At 38.9% G+C, this 18,514-nt stretch overlaps 1 protein-coding gene across 3 annotated transcripts in view; it reads left to right on the top strand.

Moving 5' to 3' along the window:
* Positions 1–18,514, top strand: part of GALK2 (galactokinase 2) — a 168,561-nt gene that overhangs the window by 16,558 nt on the left and 133,489 nt on the right. For all 3 annotated transcript variants that reach the window (XM_055538011.1, XM_055538010.1, XM_055538013.1), the window contains exon 2: positions 17,588–17,676. In XM_055538011.1, the coding sequence (XP_055393986.1) occupies positions 17,588–17,676 (89 nt within the window). The remainder of the gene's footprint in view (positions 1–17,587; positions 17,677–18,514) is intronic.

Genomic DNA, 18,514 nt, shown 5'->3' with positions numbered 1-18,514 from the left:
CTTCAAGCAATGTTTGAGCCACTTATTCATTTTATCAGGAGTGAGTCCAGTTAAGTCTAGATAGTATATCTACAAACCCACCTAACTGTTCATATGTTACAATATGCTGAAAGGGAAAAACATGCATGAGTGCCCCATTATCAGATTGTCCATTTTTGGAACTTCTGCTCTTTCTTCAGGATACTGTCAACTGGAAAAACACACAACATGAGAGTTGTGATGTAAGTTTTATTTGGGGCATAATGAGGACGATAGTCTGGGAGGCAGCATTTCAGATAACTCTTAGAAACTGCTCTGAAGAGGTAGGGTGGAAGGTCAGTATGTGTGTGATTTTGGTGAAGTGGACTACTTGCTATCAAGCAAACATTATTTTGCAGAAAGTTGCTGCTAGTCTCATAAAGGTTACTTTTAGTCACAAGGAGCAGATGTCACCATGAAGGATGTTAATACTTTTCTAAATCTGAGGAGATGCAAGAATTTGACTCATAAAATCTTCTTCTGAAAATATCTGTCTGAAGGCCTGTTCTGCCGGTTTTCCCCAGAGCATCAAGTGCCTCATTCCTGATCTCCACCCTGAACTCCTTTCAGGGTATGTTGAAGGTCAATGGTCACAGCAGCTTGCATTTTAATCCTTATAGAGGTAGATGGCAGGTGTCAATTTTAGTTGGCAATGCCTTTTCAGCTTCACAGGACACGTTTTTTTTTTTTTTTTTTTTTAGAATATGAAGTTGTTCAGTCGTGTCCAACTCTTTGAGACCCCATGGACTGTACTCCACCAGGATTCTCCATCCATGGGATTTTCCAGCCAAGAGTACTGGAGTGGGTTGCCATTTCCTTCTCCAGGGGATCTTCCCGATCCAGGGATCGAACCTGGGTCTCCCGCATTGCAGGCAGACACTTTACCATCTGAGCCACCAGGGCACATGACCGTCTCAGTAAAGGGACTAGTCAACCACGTCATATATTTTAGTAAACTTAATTTCTTTTTTATTCATTAAAAAAAAATCAAATAGAAATAGAAACTCTAATTTCTTTTTCTGTATCCCAATCTTGCTTGCTTCCTGTACTTCAGATCCCACTGTTCTAAGTTTTCATTCTTAGCATTTCGAACCACTGTTCTAAATAGATCAGTTTATAGATGTACTATGTAGATTTAACTGAATTCACTCCTGATAAAATGAACTACTGATCTAAGTTTCTGTGCATTCTCTTCTCTTTTCCTTCTCTTTGGGATTAAGTTTTATTAAAAAAAATATTTTTTTTTAGTTTTTTAAAGTTTTTATTTTATTATTTATTTTTAAGCTTGCTTACATCAGGTCTTAGTTGTGGTACACAGGCTTAGTTTCCCCATGGTATGTGAGATCCCAGTTCCCTCATCAGAGATTGATTCTGCAAGCCCAGTATTAGAAGGTGGATTCTTAACCACTAGACCACAAGGAAGTCCCATGAGATTAAATTTTAAATTGTTAGATTATTATTGCTTTTTGTTAACAGCTTTATTGATATATAATTCACATACTGTATAGTTCAATTGTTTAGAATTCACAATTAAATCATTTTTGGTATATTCACAGGATTGTGCAACCATCACCATAATCAAACTTAGAACATCCCCATCCCCACCCCCCACAAAGAACTCTGCATCTGTTAAGCTTTCACTTCCTTGATACCTGCAAGCCCTAAGCAAATTCTAGTGTACTCTTTGTAGATTTACTTATTCTAGACCGTTCAAATAAATGGAATCAGATAATATGTTTTTGTCTAAGTGTGTGACTGGCTTCCTTCACATAATACAATGTTTCAAGGTTCAACCATGTTGTAACATGTTATCAATATGTCATTCCTTTTTATGATTGAATAATATTCTGTTGTTTGACATATAACATTTTGTTTACCCATTCATCAATTGATGGGCATTTCGGTTGCTTCCACCTTTTGGCTCTATGATTAATGGTGCTGTATAAACACATTCTTAATATGAAAGATTTGAATTTTTTAAAAGTATAGTTAGTAAAGCCTGAAAACCCTACAGTTCTTATTCTTATAATCTGATTCTTATCCTTACTGCCAATTCTTACTTCCTTTCTTAGAAGTTTGGTTTGTTTCCTTGTAATATCATTGTATCCTTTTGGTATCATTGTACCTTTATCATATTATTGTTAACATTTTTATAAAAATTGTATTATAGTCATATAAGTAGAATCATATTTGGTTTTCTGTAATTTACTTTTTTCCACAATAATATTTCTTAGGGATTCTGATATATCACTCCATAAAGATATATTTTATTTTTTAATGACTATTTCATAGTACTAATATGATTATTTAACCACTCAATTATTAGAGTATACATTGAAGTTTCCAATTTTTCACTCACAAATATTGCTGCATTGCTGCAGTAAAAATCTTTATACATTTATCCTTAAGCATTTTTTATGTTTCCTTAAGCTCATTCATGAAAATGGAACCTAGGTCAAAGGTAATAAACATTTAAAATTTTGGTAGTTTCAAAAAATAAAAATAAAAATTTAATAGTTGCTGCCAAATGGCCCTGCCACCTCCCAAAAAGATGTTATTAGATTGTCTGATTCTAGTTAGTTTTTAGAAACTCCTTATGTATGTATGTATGTTTTGAATGAATATTTTTGAATAAACCCATATGATGTTTTATATGTTTTAGGTATATTATTCCCAGTTCAGCAATTTTCCTTTGACTTTATGTTTTTGTTGTGTAGACATTTTATATTTTATGTAGTGTGTTACAGTGTTGAATGATAGTATCATTGTCTTGATTTTGATTTTAATGGGAAAGCTTTTAATATTTTTGTCATCAAATATGTGATGTTTGCTATTTCTGGCAAGTAGCCTTGATTAAATTAAGGACATTTTCTTTTTTTCTAGTATGTCAAGAGCTGTTTTATTTTAAATTTAAACTTCTGTTAAAAACTCGGGAATGTCTATTGAATTATACTGGAGTGGGTAGCCTTTCCCTTCTCCAGGGGATCTTCCCAACCCAGGGACTAAACCAGGTCTCCCACATTGCAGGTGGATTCTTTACCAGCTGAACCACAAGGGAAGCCCAGTAATACTGGAGTGGGTAGCCTATCTCTTCTCCAGGGGATCTTCCCAACCCAGGAATTAAACCAGGGTCTCCTGCATTGCAGGTAGATTCTTTACCAACTGAGCTATCAGGGAAGCTCTATATATACATAAATATATGTGTGTGTATATATATATATATATATATATATATGCATATTTTGAGATCATGGAGCTATCCCTTCTCCAAGGGATCTTACTGACCCAGGAATTGAACTGGGGTCTTCTGCATTGCAGGCAGTTTCTTTACCAACTGAGCTATCAGAGAAGCCCTATATATACATACATATATGTATACATATTTATCTGCTTATTTTGAGAAGATCATGGAGTTATCGAGTTTTTTCCCTTTTTATTATGTTAGAATAGTACATTTAATCAACATAGTTCCTAGTACTACTTCATATTCCTGGAAAAAGCTCTGGTCACATATATTATAAAATAATATATGTTGGATTAAATTTACCAATATTTTATTTAGATTTTTTTATACCATTTTAACAAGTGAGAGTAGCCTATAGTTTGCTTTTGGGGGCTATTTGTAAGTGTTAGTAGAAGGGTTATACTATTCCCAAAATTGGATGGGAAGGCTTTCCACCACTTCTATTAGAACCATTTATGAAAAAAAAAATTTTTTTTAAAGGTCTTACAGGACTAACACATAGTCTTTTCTGGGTCTTGTTAAGGGGATTATTTCCAACTACTTTGTATGTTTCTCTTTTCTGTTTCTCCTGTCAACGTCAAGCAGGGATGGGGAATTTTAACTCCTCAGTTTGGGTCAGTTCAGTTCAGTTCAGTCGCTCAGTCGGGTCCGACTCTTTGCGACCCCATGAACTGCAGCACGCCAGTCCTCCCTGTCCATCACCAACTCCCAGAGTTCACCCAAACTCATGTCCATTGAGTCGGTGATGCCATCCAGCCATCTCATCCTCTGTCGTCCCCTTCTCCTCCTGCCCCCAATCCCTCCCAGCATCAGACTCATCGTTCCAATGAGTCAACTCTTGGCATGAGGTGGCCAAAGTACCGGAGTTTCAGCTTTAGCATCATTCCTTCCAAAGAACACCCAGGACTGATCTCCTTCAGAAGGTACTGGTTGGATCTCCTTGCAGTCCAAGGGAATCTCAAGAGTCTTCTCCAACACCACAGTTCAAAAGCATTAATTCTTCGGCACTCAGCTTTCTTCACAGTCCAACTTTCACATCCATACATGACCACTGGAAAAGCCATAGCCTTGACTAAATGGACTTTTGTTGGCAAAGTAATGTCTCTGCTTTTGAATATGCTATCTAGGTTGGTCATAACATTCCTTCCAAGGAGTAAGTGTCTTTTAATTTAATGGCTGCAATCACCATCTGCAGTGATCTTGGAGACGAAAAAAAGAAAGTCTGACACTGTTTCCACTGTTTCCCCATCTATTTCCCATGAAGTGATGGGACCAGATACCATGATCTTCGTTTTCTGAATGTTGAGCTTTAAGCCAACTTTTTCACTCTCCACTTTCACCTTCATCAAGAGGCTTTTTAGTTCCTCTTCACTTTCTGCCATAACGGTGGTATCATCTGCATATCAGTTTGGGTAGTGGGAATTTATTTCTGTGGGCTCCTGTGTCCTTCTGACATGTTACTGTCATTGTGAGCACTTTACTTTCTGCCACAACAATATGTTCCAGGATTGTACTATACCATCGCTGCTCCAGCTCTGGAATTATTTCTTCCGAATCCTGATTTCTTTTGAAACCAAGATCTAAACACTAGGGATGCTCATTGCTATTGGGATGTTAATGCTTCTAGACCCTCTCAGTGCTTCACTTTGCTTCTTTCTTATAACAAAATTTTATGACAATCACTTGATAAAAATTTCTAGAAGCTATATTTTTTTTAATAATTTCATATTCCTTCATTTTGTAAATAGACCATACCTTATCTTCCCAGGTGGCACTAGTGGTAAAGAACCTGCCTGCCAGTGCAGGAGATGTAAGAGAGGAGGGTTCGATCCCTGGGTAGGGAAGATCCTCTGGAGGAGGAAATGGCAACCCATTTCAGTGTTCTTGCCTGGACAATTCCTTGGACAGAGTAGTGTGGTGGGCTATAGTCCATGGGATTGCAAAGAGTAGGACTTGTCAGAAGCAATTTAGCACGCATACATGCAGGTTGTTTCTAGTGTTTTGCAGTTAAAACAATTCTGTAACGAATAATCTCATGAATATATATTTTCATATTGCTGGAGAATACCTTTAGGGAAAATTTTTCACATAAGCTTGTTGGGTAAAATTGAGTGCCAGTGTATTTTTGTTAGATACAAAGTTTTGCCCAATTCACCCTCAATTGTGTTGTCCTGCTTTGCATTCCCAACCCAGTACCTCTTTCCACAGAACCTCACCAACAGAGTGTGTTGTTACTTTTTAATATTCAGTCTTCTGGTATCTTGGTGTAGTTTTAATTTGCATGTCTCTAATTTCATGTGCTTAAGGTTCATTTATGAGCTACTCTTAGTATGGATTTTCTGTTCTTTCGCACATTTTTCTGTCAGGTTTTTGTTCATTTTTCACTTCAGTTTTTGAGTTTTTAAAATTGTAGGTGATTTACAATGTTATATTTGTTTTAGGTATACAACATAGTGATTCAATATTTTTATAGATTATATTCCATTTAAAGTTATTACAAAATAATCAGCTATATTTCCCTTTGCTGTATAATATATTCTTGTTGCTTATCTATTTTATACTTAGTAGTTATGTCTCTTAATCCCATGGCCCTGTCTTGCTCCTCTTTGCTTCCTTCTCCCCATTGGTAATCACTTACTTGTTCTCTATATCTGTTTATGCTTTGTTATATACATTCATCTGTTTTACTTTTTAAATTCCACATGTAGGTGATCAGTTCAGTTGTTGTTCAGTTGTGTCCAACTCTTTGCGACCCCATGGACTGCAGCACCCCAGGCCTCCCTGTCCATCACCAACTCGCGGAGTTTATTCAAACTCATGTCCATTGAGTCGGTGATGCCATCCAGCCATCTCATCCTCTGTCGTCCCCTTCTCCTCCTGTTCCTAGTCCCTCCCAGCATCAGGGTCTTTTCCAGTGAGTCAACTCTTCGCATGAGGTGGCCAAAGTACTGGAGTTTCAGCTTTAGCATCAGTCCTTCCAAAGAAATCCCAGGGCTGATCTCCTTCAGAATGGACTGGTTGGATCTCCTTACAGTCCAAGGGACTCTCAAGAGTCTTCTCCAACACCACAGTTCAAAAACATCAATTCTTCAGCACTCAGCTTTCTTCACAGTCCGACTCTTACATCTATACATGACCACAGGAAAAACCACAGCCTTGGCTAGACGGACCTTTGTTGGCAAAGTAATGTCTCTGCTTTTCAATATGCTATCTAAGTTGGTCATAACTTTCCTTCCAAGGAGTAAGCGTCTTTTAATTTCATGGCTACAGTCATCATCTGCAGTGATTTTGGAGCCCAGAAAAATAAAGTCTGCCACTGTTTCCACTGTTTCCCCATCTATTTCCCATGAAGTGATGGGACCGGATGCCATGATCTTCGTTTTCTGAATGTTGAGCTTTAAGCCAACTTTTTCACTCTCCACTTTCGCTTTCATCAAGAGGCTTTTTAGTTCCTCTTCACTTTCTGCCATAAGGGTAGTGTCATCTGCATATCTGAGGTTATTGATATTTCTCCTGGCAATCTTGATTCCAGCTTGTGTTTCTTCCAGCCCAGCATTTCTCATGATGTATGCTGCATATAAGTTAAATAAGCAGGGTGACAGTATACAGCCTTGACGTACTCCTTTTCCTATTTGGAACCAGTCTGTGGTTCCATGTCCAGTTCTAACTGTTGCTTCCTGACCTGCATATAGGTTTCTCAAGAGGCAGGTCACATGGTCTGGTATTCCCAACTCTTTCAGAATTTTCCACAGTTTATTGTTATCCACACAGTCAAAGGCTTTGGCATAGTCAATAAAGCAGAAATAGATGCTCTTCTGGAATTCTCTTGCTTTGTCCATGATCCAGTGGATGTTGGCAATTTGATCTCTGGCTCCTCTGCCTTTTCTGAAACCAGCTTGACATCTGGAAGTTCACGGTTCACGTATTGCTGAAGCCTGGCTTGGAGAATTTTGACCATTACTTTACTAGCGTGTGAGGTGAGTGCAATTGTGCGGTAGTTTGAGCATTCTTTGGCATTGCCTTTCTTTGGGATTGGAATGAAAACTGACCTTTTCCAGTCCTGTGGCCACCACTGAGTTTTCCAAATTTGCTGGCATATTGAGTGCAGCACTTTCACAGCATCATCTTTCAGGATTTGGAATAGCTCAACTGGAATTCCATCACCTCCACTAGCTTTGTTCGTAGTGATGCTTTCTAAGGCCCACTTGATTTCACATTCCAGGATGTCTGGCTCTAGGTGAATGAGCACACCATCGTGATTATCTGGGTCGTGAATATCTTTTTTGTACAGTTCTTCTGTGTATTCCTGCCACCTCTTCTTAATATCTTCTGCTTCTGTCAGGTCCATACCATTTCTGTCCTTTATTGAGCCCATCTTTGCATGAAATATTCCCTTGGTATCTCTAATTTTCTCGAAGAGATCTCTAGTCTTTCCCATTCTGTTGTTCTCCTCTATTTCTTTGCATTGGTCGCTGAGGAAGGCTTTCTTATCTCTTCTTGCTATTCTTTGGAACTCTGCATTCAGATACTTATATCTTTCCTTTTCTCCTTTGCTTTTCGCTTCTCTTCTTTTCACAGCTATTTGTAAGGCCTCCTCAGACAGCCATTTTGCTTTATTGCATTTCTTTTCCATGGGGATGGTCTTGATCCCTGTCTCCTGTACAATGTCACGAACCTCCGTCCATAGTTCATCAGGCACTCTATCTATCAGATCTAGGCCCTTAAATCTATTTCTCACTTCTACTGTATAATCATAAAAGATTTGATTTAGGTCATACCTGAATGGTCTAGTGGTTTTCCCTAATTCCTTCAATTTAAGTCTGAATTTGGCAATAAGGAGTTCATGATCTGAGCCACAGTCAGCTCCTGGTCTTGTTTTTGTTGACTGTATAAAGCTTCTCCATCTTTGGCTGCAAAGAATATAATCAGTCTGATTTCAGTGTTGACCATCTGGTGATGTCCCTGTATAGAATCTTCTCTTGTGTTGTTGGAAGAGGGTGTTTGCTATGACCAGTGCATTTTCTTGGTAAAACTCTATTAGTCTTTGCCCTGCTTCATTCCGTATTCCAAGGCCAAATTTGCCTGTTAATCCAGGTGTTTCTTGACTTCCTACTTTTGCATTCCAGTCCCCTATAATGAAAAGGACATCTTTTTTGGGTGTTAGTTCTAAAAGGTCTTGTAGGTCTTCATAGAACCATTCAGCTTCAGCTTCTTCATCGTTACTGGGGGGCATAGACTTGGATTACTGTGATATTGAATGATTTGCCTTGGAAATGAACAGAGATCATTCTGTCATTTTTGAGATTGCATCCAAGTACTGCATTTCAGACTCTTTTGTTGACCATGATGGCTACTCCATTTCTTCTAAGCGATTCCTGCCCACAGTAGTAGATATAATGGCCATCTGAGTTAAATTCACCCATTCCAGTCCATTTTAGTTCGCTGATTTCCTAGAATGTTGACGTTCACTCTTGACATCTCCTGTTTGACCACTTCCAATTTGCCTTGATTCATGGACCTGACATTCCAGGTTCCTATGCAATATTGCTCTTTACAGCATCGGACCTTGCTTCTATCACCAGTCCCATCCACAGCTGGATATTCTTTTTGCTTTTGTTCCATCCCTTTATTCTTTCTGGAGTTATTTCTCCACTGATCTCCTATAGCATACTGGGCACCTACTGACCTGGGGAGTTTCTCTTTCAGTATCCTATCATTTTGCCTTTTCATACTGTTCATGGGGTTCTCAAGGCAAGAATACTTAAGTGGTTTGCCATTCCCTTCTCCAGTAGACCACATTCTGTCAGACCTCTCCACCATGACCTGCCCATCTTGGGGGGCCCCAAGGTCATGGCTTAGTGTCATTGAGTTAGACAAGGCTGTGGTCCTAGTGTGATTAGATTGACTAGTTTTCTGTGATTATGGTTTCAGTTTGTCTGCCCTCTGATGCCCTCTTGCAACACCTACCGTCTTACTTGGGTTTCTCTTTCTTGGACGTGGGGTATCTCTTCACGGCTGCTCCAGCAAAGCGCAGCTGCTGCTCCTTACCTTGGATGAGGGGTATCTCCTCACCGCCGAACGTGGAATAGCTCCTTTAGGCCCTCCGCCTGTGCAGCCACCGCTCCTTGGATGTGGGGTTGCTTGTCTCGGCCTATGCCCTGGCCTTGGGCGTGGGGTAGCTCTTCCTGGCCCTTCCTGCACCGTCGCAGCCTGGCGCTCTTGGCCGCTGCCCCTGACCTCGGACGTGGGGTAACTTATCTTGATCACTGCCCCTCGGGCATGGGGTCCTACCGGCTTCTGCCCCTGACCTCGGACGTTGGATAGCTCCTCTCGGCCGCACCCTGTGCGCCGTCTCAGCCACCCGCGCCCTGTGCGCCGTCGTCGCAGCCCCCTGGGCTCTTATGTAGGTGATAACATAGAGTATTTATCTTTCTCTGACTTATTTCACTAAGCATAATATTCTCTAGGTCTATCCACATTATTGCAAATGGCAGATTTCCATTCTTTTTCTGAGTAATATTCCACTCTGTGTGTGTAGATATATATCCATCATATTCATCTATTAATGGATACTTCGGTTATTTCTGTATGTTGGTTATTGTAAAGAATGCTGTTATGAACATTGGGAGTACATGTATCTCTTTGAATTAGTGTTTTCACTTTCTTTGGATATATACCCAGCAGTGAAATTTCTGGATTATGTGGTAGTTGTATTTTTAGTTTCTTTGAGGAGCCTACATACTTTTTCCCATAGTGGCTGTGCCAGATTACATTCCTACCAACAGTGTACAGTGATTCCTTTTACTCCACGTCCTTGCTAACACGTGTGTCTTTTGGATGATAGCCATTCTGATAAGGGTGAGGTGCTATCTCATTGTGGTTTTGATTTGCATTTCTCTGATGACTAGTCATGTTGACAATCTTTTCATGTGCCTGGTGGCCATCTGTGTGTCTTTTTTTGAAAAAAAAAAAAAAAAAAAAATTTTATATATATATATATTCAGGTTTTCTGCTGATTTTCTAATTGGACTATCTTTTGATATATAGTTGTATTAGCTATTTATGTATGTTGGATATTAACCCTTTATTGGTCATTTCATTTGCAAATATTTTCTCCCATTGAGTAGGTTGTTTTTCATTTTGTTGATAATTTATTTTGCTGTGCAAAATCATTTAAGTTTAATTAGATATCATTTATTTATTTTTGCTGTTACTTCTTTTGCCTTAAGAGACAAATTAAAAAAACATTGCTATGATTTATGTCAAAGAATTATCCTGCCTATGTTCTGTTCTAGGAGTGTTATGGTTTCAGAGTTTTTATAAAAAATATAAAGAATATATCTGTAAGATATGCTGTAAATATATTCTGTTAGTTTGCTAGTTTTCTTTTGATTTTGATTATGACATTTTCTGCCATGTAAATGTTTCTAAAAATCTTTTGTAGTCAAATTTGTCAGTTTAAAAGTTGCCTCAGAATTTTGAGTCATAGTTAGAGAAACTTTTCTGTATGTTGAGTTATACTGAAATTCACTTGTATTTCTTCCTGGTGCCTGATCCACTTGGAGTTTATTCTTGTGTAAGAGATGGACCTAATTTTATCTTTTCCAGAAATTTTTACCAGTTGTACTAGCACTGTTTATTATTACTTTGTGTCTTGATGTGAGATGCCAGTTTCCTCATAGACTAGATTTCTATATGTACTTGCATCTATTTTTGAACCTTTTATTCTGTTGAAGTCTGCTTGTCTCTATATGTATTGAAACTTCACTGTTTTCATTACAGAAGCTTTATAGTATGTTTTAATGTTTGGTAGGGTTACTCCTTCCTGATAGTGTTTCTTTTTTAAAATGTTTTCTCCACTGTTTCTGCATATTAATTTTCCACATGGATTTTTATATCAATTTGTCTATATAAGAAAAGCTTGTTGGTATTTTTTGGGAGGATTGCGTTAAATTTATAAATTAACTTGGGAATAATTATCCTTATGATGTTGGGTCATTTTATCCAAGAACAAGGGATGTCTTTCCATTTCTTTGAAACTATTTTATCTCTTTCAAGAGTGTTTAAAGCTTTTCTTAAATAAATTTTACATATTTCTTGTTAAGTTTATTCCTAAATACTTAGTGTTTTTTTGTTGCTGTGAATAAGGTATACTCACCATTATAGTCCTAACTGGTGATTATTTTTGCATAGGAAGGGTATTCATGTTTGGATATTTATTTTATATTCTGCTGTCTTTGTGAATTCTTTTATTATTTAAGTTGGTTTTAGCGTTAATCCTCTGGGATTCTCTAGATATCCTACTGTATTATCTCCAAGTAGAGATAGTTTTACTTCTTTTTTGATTTTTAATTTATTTCTCTTGTCTGATGATCAAATTGCCAACCTCCTTTGGATCATAGAAAAAGCAAGAGAATTCCAGAAAAACATCTACTTCTGCTTTATTGATTACGCCAAAATCTTTGACTCTGTAGATCAACAGCAAACTGTAGAAAATTGTTCAAGAGATGGGAAAACCACCTTGCTTGCCTCCTGAGAAATCTGTATGCAGGTCAGGAAGCAACAGTTAGAACTGGACATGGAATAACAGACTGGTTCCAAATAGGAAGTACATCAAGGCTGTATATTGTCACCGTGCTTATTTAACTTATATGCAGTATACATCATGAGAAATGCTGGGCTGGAAGAAGCACAAGCTGGAATCCAGATTGCCGGGAGAAATATCAATAACCTCAGATATGCAGATGACACCACCCTTATGGCAGAAAGCCAAGAGGAACTAAAGAGCCTCTTGATGAAGGTGAAAGAGGAGAATGAAAAAGTTGGCTTAAAACTCAACATTCAGAAAACTAAGATCATGGCATCCAGTCCCATCACTTCATGGCGAATAGATGGGGAAACAATGGAACAGTGAGAGACTTTATTGTTTTGGGCTCCAAAGTCACTGCAGATGGTGACCGCAGCCATGAAATTAAAAGACTCTTGCTCCTTGGAAGAAAAGCTATGACCAACCTAGACAACATATTAAAAAGCAGAGTCATTACGAACAAAGGTCCATCTAGTCAAGGCTATGGTTTTTCCAGTAGTCATGTATGGATGTGAGAGTTGGAGTATAAAGAAAGCTGAGCGCCGAAGAATTGATGCTTTTGAACTGTGGTGTTGGAGAAGACTCTTGAGAGTCTCTTGGACTGCAAGGAGATCCAACCAGTCAATTCTAAAGGAAATCAGTCCTGAATATTCATTGGAAGGACTGTTGCTGAAGCTGAAACTCCAATACTTTGGCCACTTGATTGGAAGAACTGACTCCTTGGAAAAGATCCTGATTCTGGGAAAGATTGAAGGCAGGAGGAGAAGGGGACGACAGAGGATGAGATGGTTGGATGGCATCACTGACTCGATGGACATGAGCCTGAGCAAACTCCAGGAGTTGGTGATGGACAGGGAAGCCTAGTGTGCTGCAGTCCATGCGGTCACAAAGAGTCGGACATGGCTGAGTGACTGACCTGAAGTGTCTAATTGCATTACCTGTATCTCCAGTACTGTGTGATTAGATGTGGAGACAGTGGAAATTTTTGTCTTATTTTTGATCTTAGTGGAAATGTCTCTAGAATTTTTTCATTAGCTCTTGGATTCAAGACTGAGATATATGTAATCACGTTAAGATAAACACCTTTGGGGACTTCCTGGTGGTCCAGTGGTTAAGAATCTGCCTGCCAATGCAGGGGACCTGGATTCAATCCTTGGTCCCGGAAGATTCCACATGTCGTGGGGCAACTAAGCTTGTGTTGCTGAGCCTGCAATCTAAAGCCCGCAAGCCATAATTAGAGTAGTCCCCGCTCCTCACAACTAGAGAAAGCCTGCAAGCATCAATGGAGACCCAGTGCAGCCAAAAATGAATAATTAAGAAAAAATAGAAACACCTTTGGGAATGAATTTTATAACTTTTTAGCATCTATGAAAGTAGTCCTATAATTTTTTTCTTCTTAGATTTAATATGATATATTATTTTAATGGATTATCCTAATATTTTCAACTTTGCATTCCTGGAGTTAATTCCACTTGACATGAACTATTTTCTTAATGTGGTGCTGCCTATACTTACTAAACTTTTATTAATTACATTTGCATTAATATTCAAAAGTGACATTAATCTGTAGTTGCGTTTTCTTGGACTATGTTTATCTGGTTTAGGTATCCATACTACACTTGCTTCATAACAAGAATTAGACAATTTTTCTTTATTTTTCCATGCTCTGGAACAACTTGTGGAACATATGGGCTATCTGATGTTCATGCTTGGGTAGAATTCTCTTGTAAAACATATGGGCTTAATGCATATGTGTCGGTGGTTCTTTGATGAATTTATTTATTCTATGGAAATGGATCTGTTTTTATAAATTGTATTTCCCTAGGAAATACCCATTTTCTGTAGGATTTCTATCGTGGCTATCCCACAGAAACAGGATGGACCCCCACCCCCAAATTTGGTTTGAATATTGAGACTGGTAATACCACATGAAGAAGAGGATATGAAAAGTTTATTATTCACATAATGAGATTTTCTGGGGAGGGCGGAGCAGGGCACCCAAATTGATCAAAAGTGGCTTGAGAGAACAGGAAAAGGGACTAGCATGAGGTTTTTGTAGTGGTTAGGAGATGGAGCTGGTGTGCTGTGGTTTGGTTGGTGACAAAAGAGAGAGTACTTGGCTTTTCTACAAAGTACTTTTTTTATTATTTATTTGGCTATGCTGGGTTTTACTTGCAGCATGTGGGATCTTCAGTTGTGGCACACAAGATCTAGTTCTCTGACCAGGGATCAAACCCTTGCCCCCTGCATTGGAAGTGTGGAGTCTTAGCCACTGGACCACCAAGGAAGTCCCTCTTTTGACCTATAAAATTTCTTTTGTTTAATGTTGACTCATCCTTGTCATTTCTTATTTTGTGTTTTATTAGCCCCCATTTTCTTAGCTAGTGGTTTGTCTATTTTGTGCACGCAGAAAATGATAGAAGTCTGGAATAGTGAAGCAATGAGAAGGAAGAATACTTTATATCCTTGAATGATCATCTATAGTGGAGATGATCTAAATGACTATCTAAAAGACTCTTCATCTCTGTAGGACAAATACAAGAAGCTAGCATCTGAATGGATGCAGAATGCTGATGAAGATTCCACTATAACATCAGCTCTGGGACTTCCCTGGTGGTGCAATGGATAAGAACCTGCCTGCCAATGTGGGGGACACGAGTTTGATCCCTGGCCCGGGAAGATTCCACATGCTGCAGAGCAACTAAGCCCATGTACCACAACTGTTGAGCCCATGCTCTAGATCCCAAGAGCCACAACCACTGAGTCCACCTGCTGCAACTGCTGAAGCCCATGCGCCTGGAGCCTGTGATCCACAAGAGAAGCTGCCATAATGAGAAGCTCACACACCGCGACCCAAAGTAGCACCTGCTTGCTGCAACTAGAGAGAGAGTCTGTGGAAAGCAACAAAGACCCAGAACAACCAAACATAAATAAATAAATAGAAACAAACAGACAAACAAAACAAACATCAGCTCTGGGTCTGGATGACCCAGGAGGGCTCGAGATGGTGGAGAAGGACGTGAGCTCACTTGTTCTGACGAGAACACCAAAGTCACAACTAACTGCTGAACAGCTATTTCCAAAAATCCTGGAACCTACCAAAAAATACTCTACATCTAAAGACAAAGAAGAGGCCACAACAAGATCGGGGTATAACTGTGATAAAATCTAATCCCATACCTCCTGGATGGGTGCCTCACAAACTGGAAAACAATTATACCACAGAAATTCTCCCACAGAAGTGAAAGAATGAGCCCCATGTCAGGCTTCCCAGCCTTGAGGTCCGGCAACAGGAAGAGGAACCCCCAGAGAATCTGCCTTTGAAGGCCAGTGTGGTTTGATCACAGGAATTCCACAAGCCTAAAGGAAACAGAAACTCCACTCTTGGAGGGAACACACAGGGTCTTTTGCACACCAGGACCCAGAGGGGAAAAAAGCAGTGACCCTATAGGGTACTGGGCTAGACTTACCTGCTAGTATTGGAGGGTCTCCTTTGGAGGCAGGGGGCAGCTGTGACTCACTGCAGGATCAAGGACCCTGATGGTGAGCTCTCCGGGAGGCCACCATTAGCCCCACCCAACAGCCTGCAGGCTCCAGACCAAACAATCAACAGGGAGGAAACAGCCCCACCCATCAGTAAATAGAGTTTCTGATGGCTGTCCCAGTTGTAGGAGGACATCTTGAATAACTTCCAAGAATATTCAGTGTATCTTTTTATCATTATAATAAATTTCCTTTTTCCTTAAAATTTTTGGTATGATTTTGTTTATTGTAACTAGTTGATTTTTAAGATCAATTATTTAATTCATGAATGTCTTAAATATGGTAGGTCTATTAAATTTTTACTGTCTTGCTGTTATTACTCAGATACAACATATTGTGGGACTACAAACAGTGGTAGGTCTTCATAGAAGTGACTTGAGATGATTTAACAGCATACAATTATTAAATATAAGCATTTTTGATCTGGAAGGGACCTGTAAGGAATCAGTTCAGTTCAGTCGTTCAGTTGTGTCCAACTCTTTGTGACCCCATGAATTGTGGCACGCCAGGCCTCCCTGTCCATCACCAGCTCTCGAAGTTCACTCAAACTCACGTCCCTCAAGTCGGTGATGCCATCCAGCCATCTCATCCTCTGTCGTCCCCTTCTCCTTCTGCCCCGAATCCCTCCCAGCATCAGAGTCTTTTCCAATGAGTCAACTCTTCGCATGAGGTAGCCAAAGTTCTGGAGTTTCAGCTTCAGCTTCAGTACTTCAGTACTGGAAGTACTTCAGTTCCTTCCAAAGAACACCCAGGACTGATCTCCTTTAGAATGGACCGGTTGGATCTTCTTGCAGTCCAAGGGACTCTCAACAGTCTTTTCCAACACCACAGTTGAAAAGCATCAGTTCTTGGGTGCTCAGCTTTCTTTATAGTCCAACTCTCACATCCATACATGACTACTGGAAAAACCATAGCCTTGACTAGACGGACCTTTGTTGGCAAAGTAATGTCTCTGCTTTTGAATATGCTATCTAGGTTGGTTATAACTTTCCTTCCAAGGAGTAAGTGTCTTTTAATTTCATGGCTGCAATCACCATAAGGAATATCTAGTTCAAATTTTCTAATCTTACAGATGAGGATCCAAGGGAAAATGATTTTCCAAACTTTAGCATTGAAGTAGAAGCCCCATTGGAATTAGAATTCTAGTTTCCTGATGTGATATCCAGTCTAGTTTTCATTTGTACTAGGTTGAATAGCATGTCTCTTAATTAATGTCTATCTGGAACCTCAGAATGCGACCTTATTTGATCTAGCATCTTGACTTATGTAATCAAGTTAAGATGAAGTCATATTGAATTGAAAAGCAGAAGACCCAGGTTTAATCCCTGGGTCAGGAAGATCCCCTGGAGAAAGGAATGGCTACCCCTCCAGTACTCTTTCCTGGAAAATTCTGTGGACAGAGGATCCTGGTGGGCTATAGTCCAGGAGGTTGCAAATAGTTGGACATGACTGAGCAGCTAACACACGTGCATGCACACATGTGCACGTGCATGTGCGCCCCCCCCCCCACACACACACACATCCAGTAAGTCTGATGACCTTGTAAGAATGAAAAGCAGTCACAGATAGAGACACACAGAGGGAATTACATGTGATAACATAAGCAGACAGTGGAGTGATGCAGTTGCTAGCCAAGGAATGCCAAGAACTGATGGTCACCATCAGAAACTAAAAAGAGGCAGGGAAGGATTTTCCCCTCTAGGTTTCAGAGGTTTTCAGAGGTGCTGCCAAACTCTGATTTTGGACTGCTGGTCTCTAGAACTCAGAGACAATAAATTTCTGTTGTTTTAAGTCATCCAGTTTGTGAAACTTTATTGTGGCAACCCTAGGAAACTGATACAGTATTCCATGCTACATTTTTTAGTATCAAGAGATTCTTCTCTGAATATTATTTAGAAATTATACAGAAAGTTATATTCTTCATAATTGAAGGAAAGAAGTTTTTCTTTGTGTATGTCTGTATTAAATTTTTTATTCTTCTGTGTGCTTAGCTATACTCTTGTGTCACTTAGGGGGTTATAGATTGTTTCATCCAGGGATTTTCAAAGAAGTGTCAGTAAAATAGCTTGCTCTCATTATTTTTAAAGATAATAGTGGTGATGTATATGAACTATCTGTGTGGTGTTGTGTGTGTGTGTGTATCACAGGTTTTTCTATTATCTGTATATTCTGAAATATGCTACTCTTGTTTTCAGATTGGTGAAGCTAAAAGAGATGTTTAATTCTAAGTTTGGATCCATTCCCAAGTTCTATGTTCGAGCACCAGGAAGAGTCAATATAATAGGTATTTAGAAAGTTCTTTTTCTTAATTTTTTCCTCCTTTGATAAGATCCAAATTTTTGTTAATATATCAGGAGAACTGGAAAAATAGAATGTTTCCCATGTATCTACTATAGCAAGTTAAGCTTTTTTCATAAGAAAATACTATATTTTCATCTTTCCCAATCCATTTATTGATGTTAGTTTTGTCCATTCATTTTTAAAATTCAGAAGTTTGTTGAAACCTGGTTGTTCCCATTATTTTCATGAGAGATAGAAAGATTTTTCTGTGTTGCAGGTTAAGTTTTTTGACTACAGTGAATAATTTTTGTGGTTTTACATTTATTCATTGGATTAGAAGAATACAGGGAAGCCCAATAATCCCTTGCTTTTAAAAATGTGGTGGCCTAGAGAATGAATATCTGAATGAATGAATGTTTTATCAAGAGAACTGAGAAAATTCCAAATCAAAGGAGGATTAAAGAGAAAACTTTCTATACTGGAAAGTGAAAGTGAAAGTCGCTCAGTTGTGTCCAACTCTTTATGACCCCATAGAGTGTGTCCATGGAATTCTCCAGGCCAGAATACTGTAGTGGGTAGCCTTTCCTTTCTCCAGGGGATCTTCCCAACCCAGGGATCGAACCCATGTCTCCCACATTGTAGGTAGATTCTTTTATAAGCATACAAAAAAGTTAGTTGAAATAGTATAACGAACTCCCATGTACCCAAAATGTAGCTTCAATTATTAACTCAGGAAAGCTGATTTTCAAGCATATATGGAGGATTTTAAAAATATGAGATATTTGGACATGGTTAAATGAGGTAGAAAAGGGGAATTGAGTAAAGTCAGTGGAGAGAAAGAG

Source organism: Bubalus kerabau, chromosome 10 (assembly GCF_029407905.1).
Source record: "Bubalus kerabau isolate K-KA32 ecotype Philippines breed swamp buffalo chromosome 10, PCC_UOA_SB_1v2, whole genome shotgun sequence".
Lineage (NCBI taxonomy): Eukaryota > Metazoa > Chordata > Mammalia > Artiodactyla > Bovidae > Bubalus > Bubalus kerabau.
The sequence above is the reverse complement of the archived record's forward strand: the minus strand, read 5'-3'. Positions and strand labels throughout refer to the sequence as shown.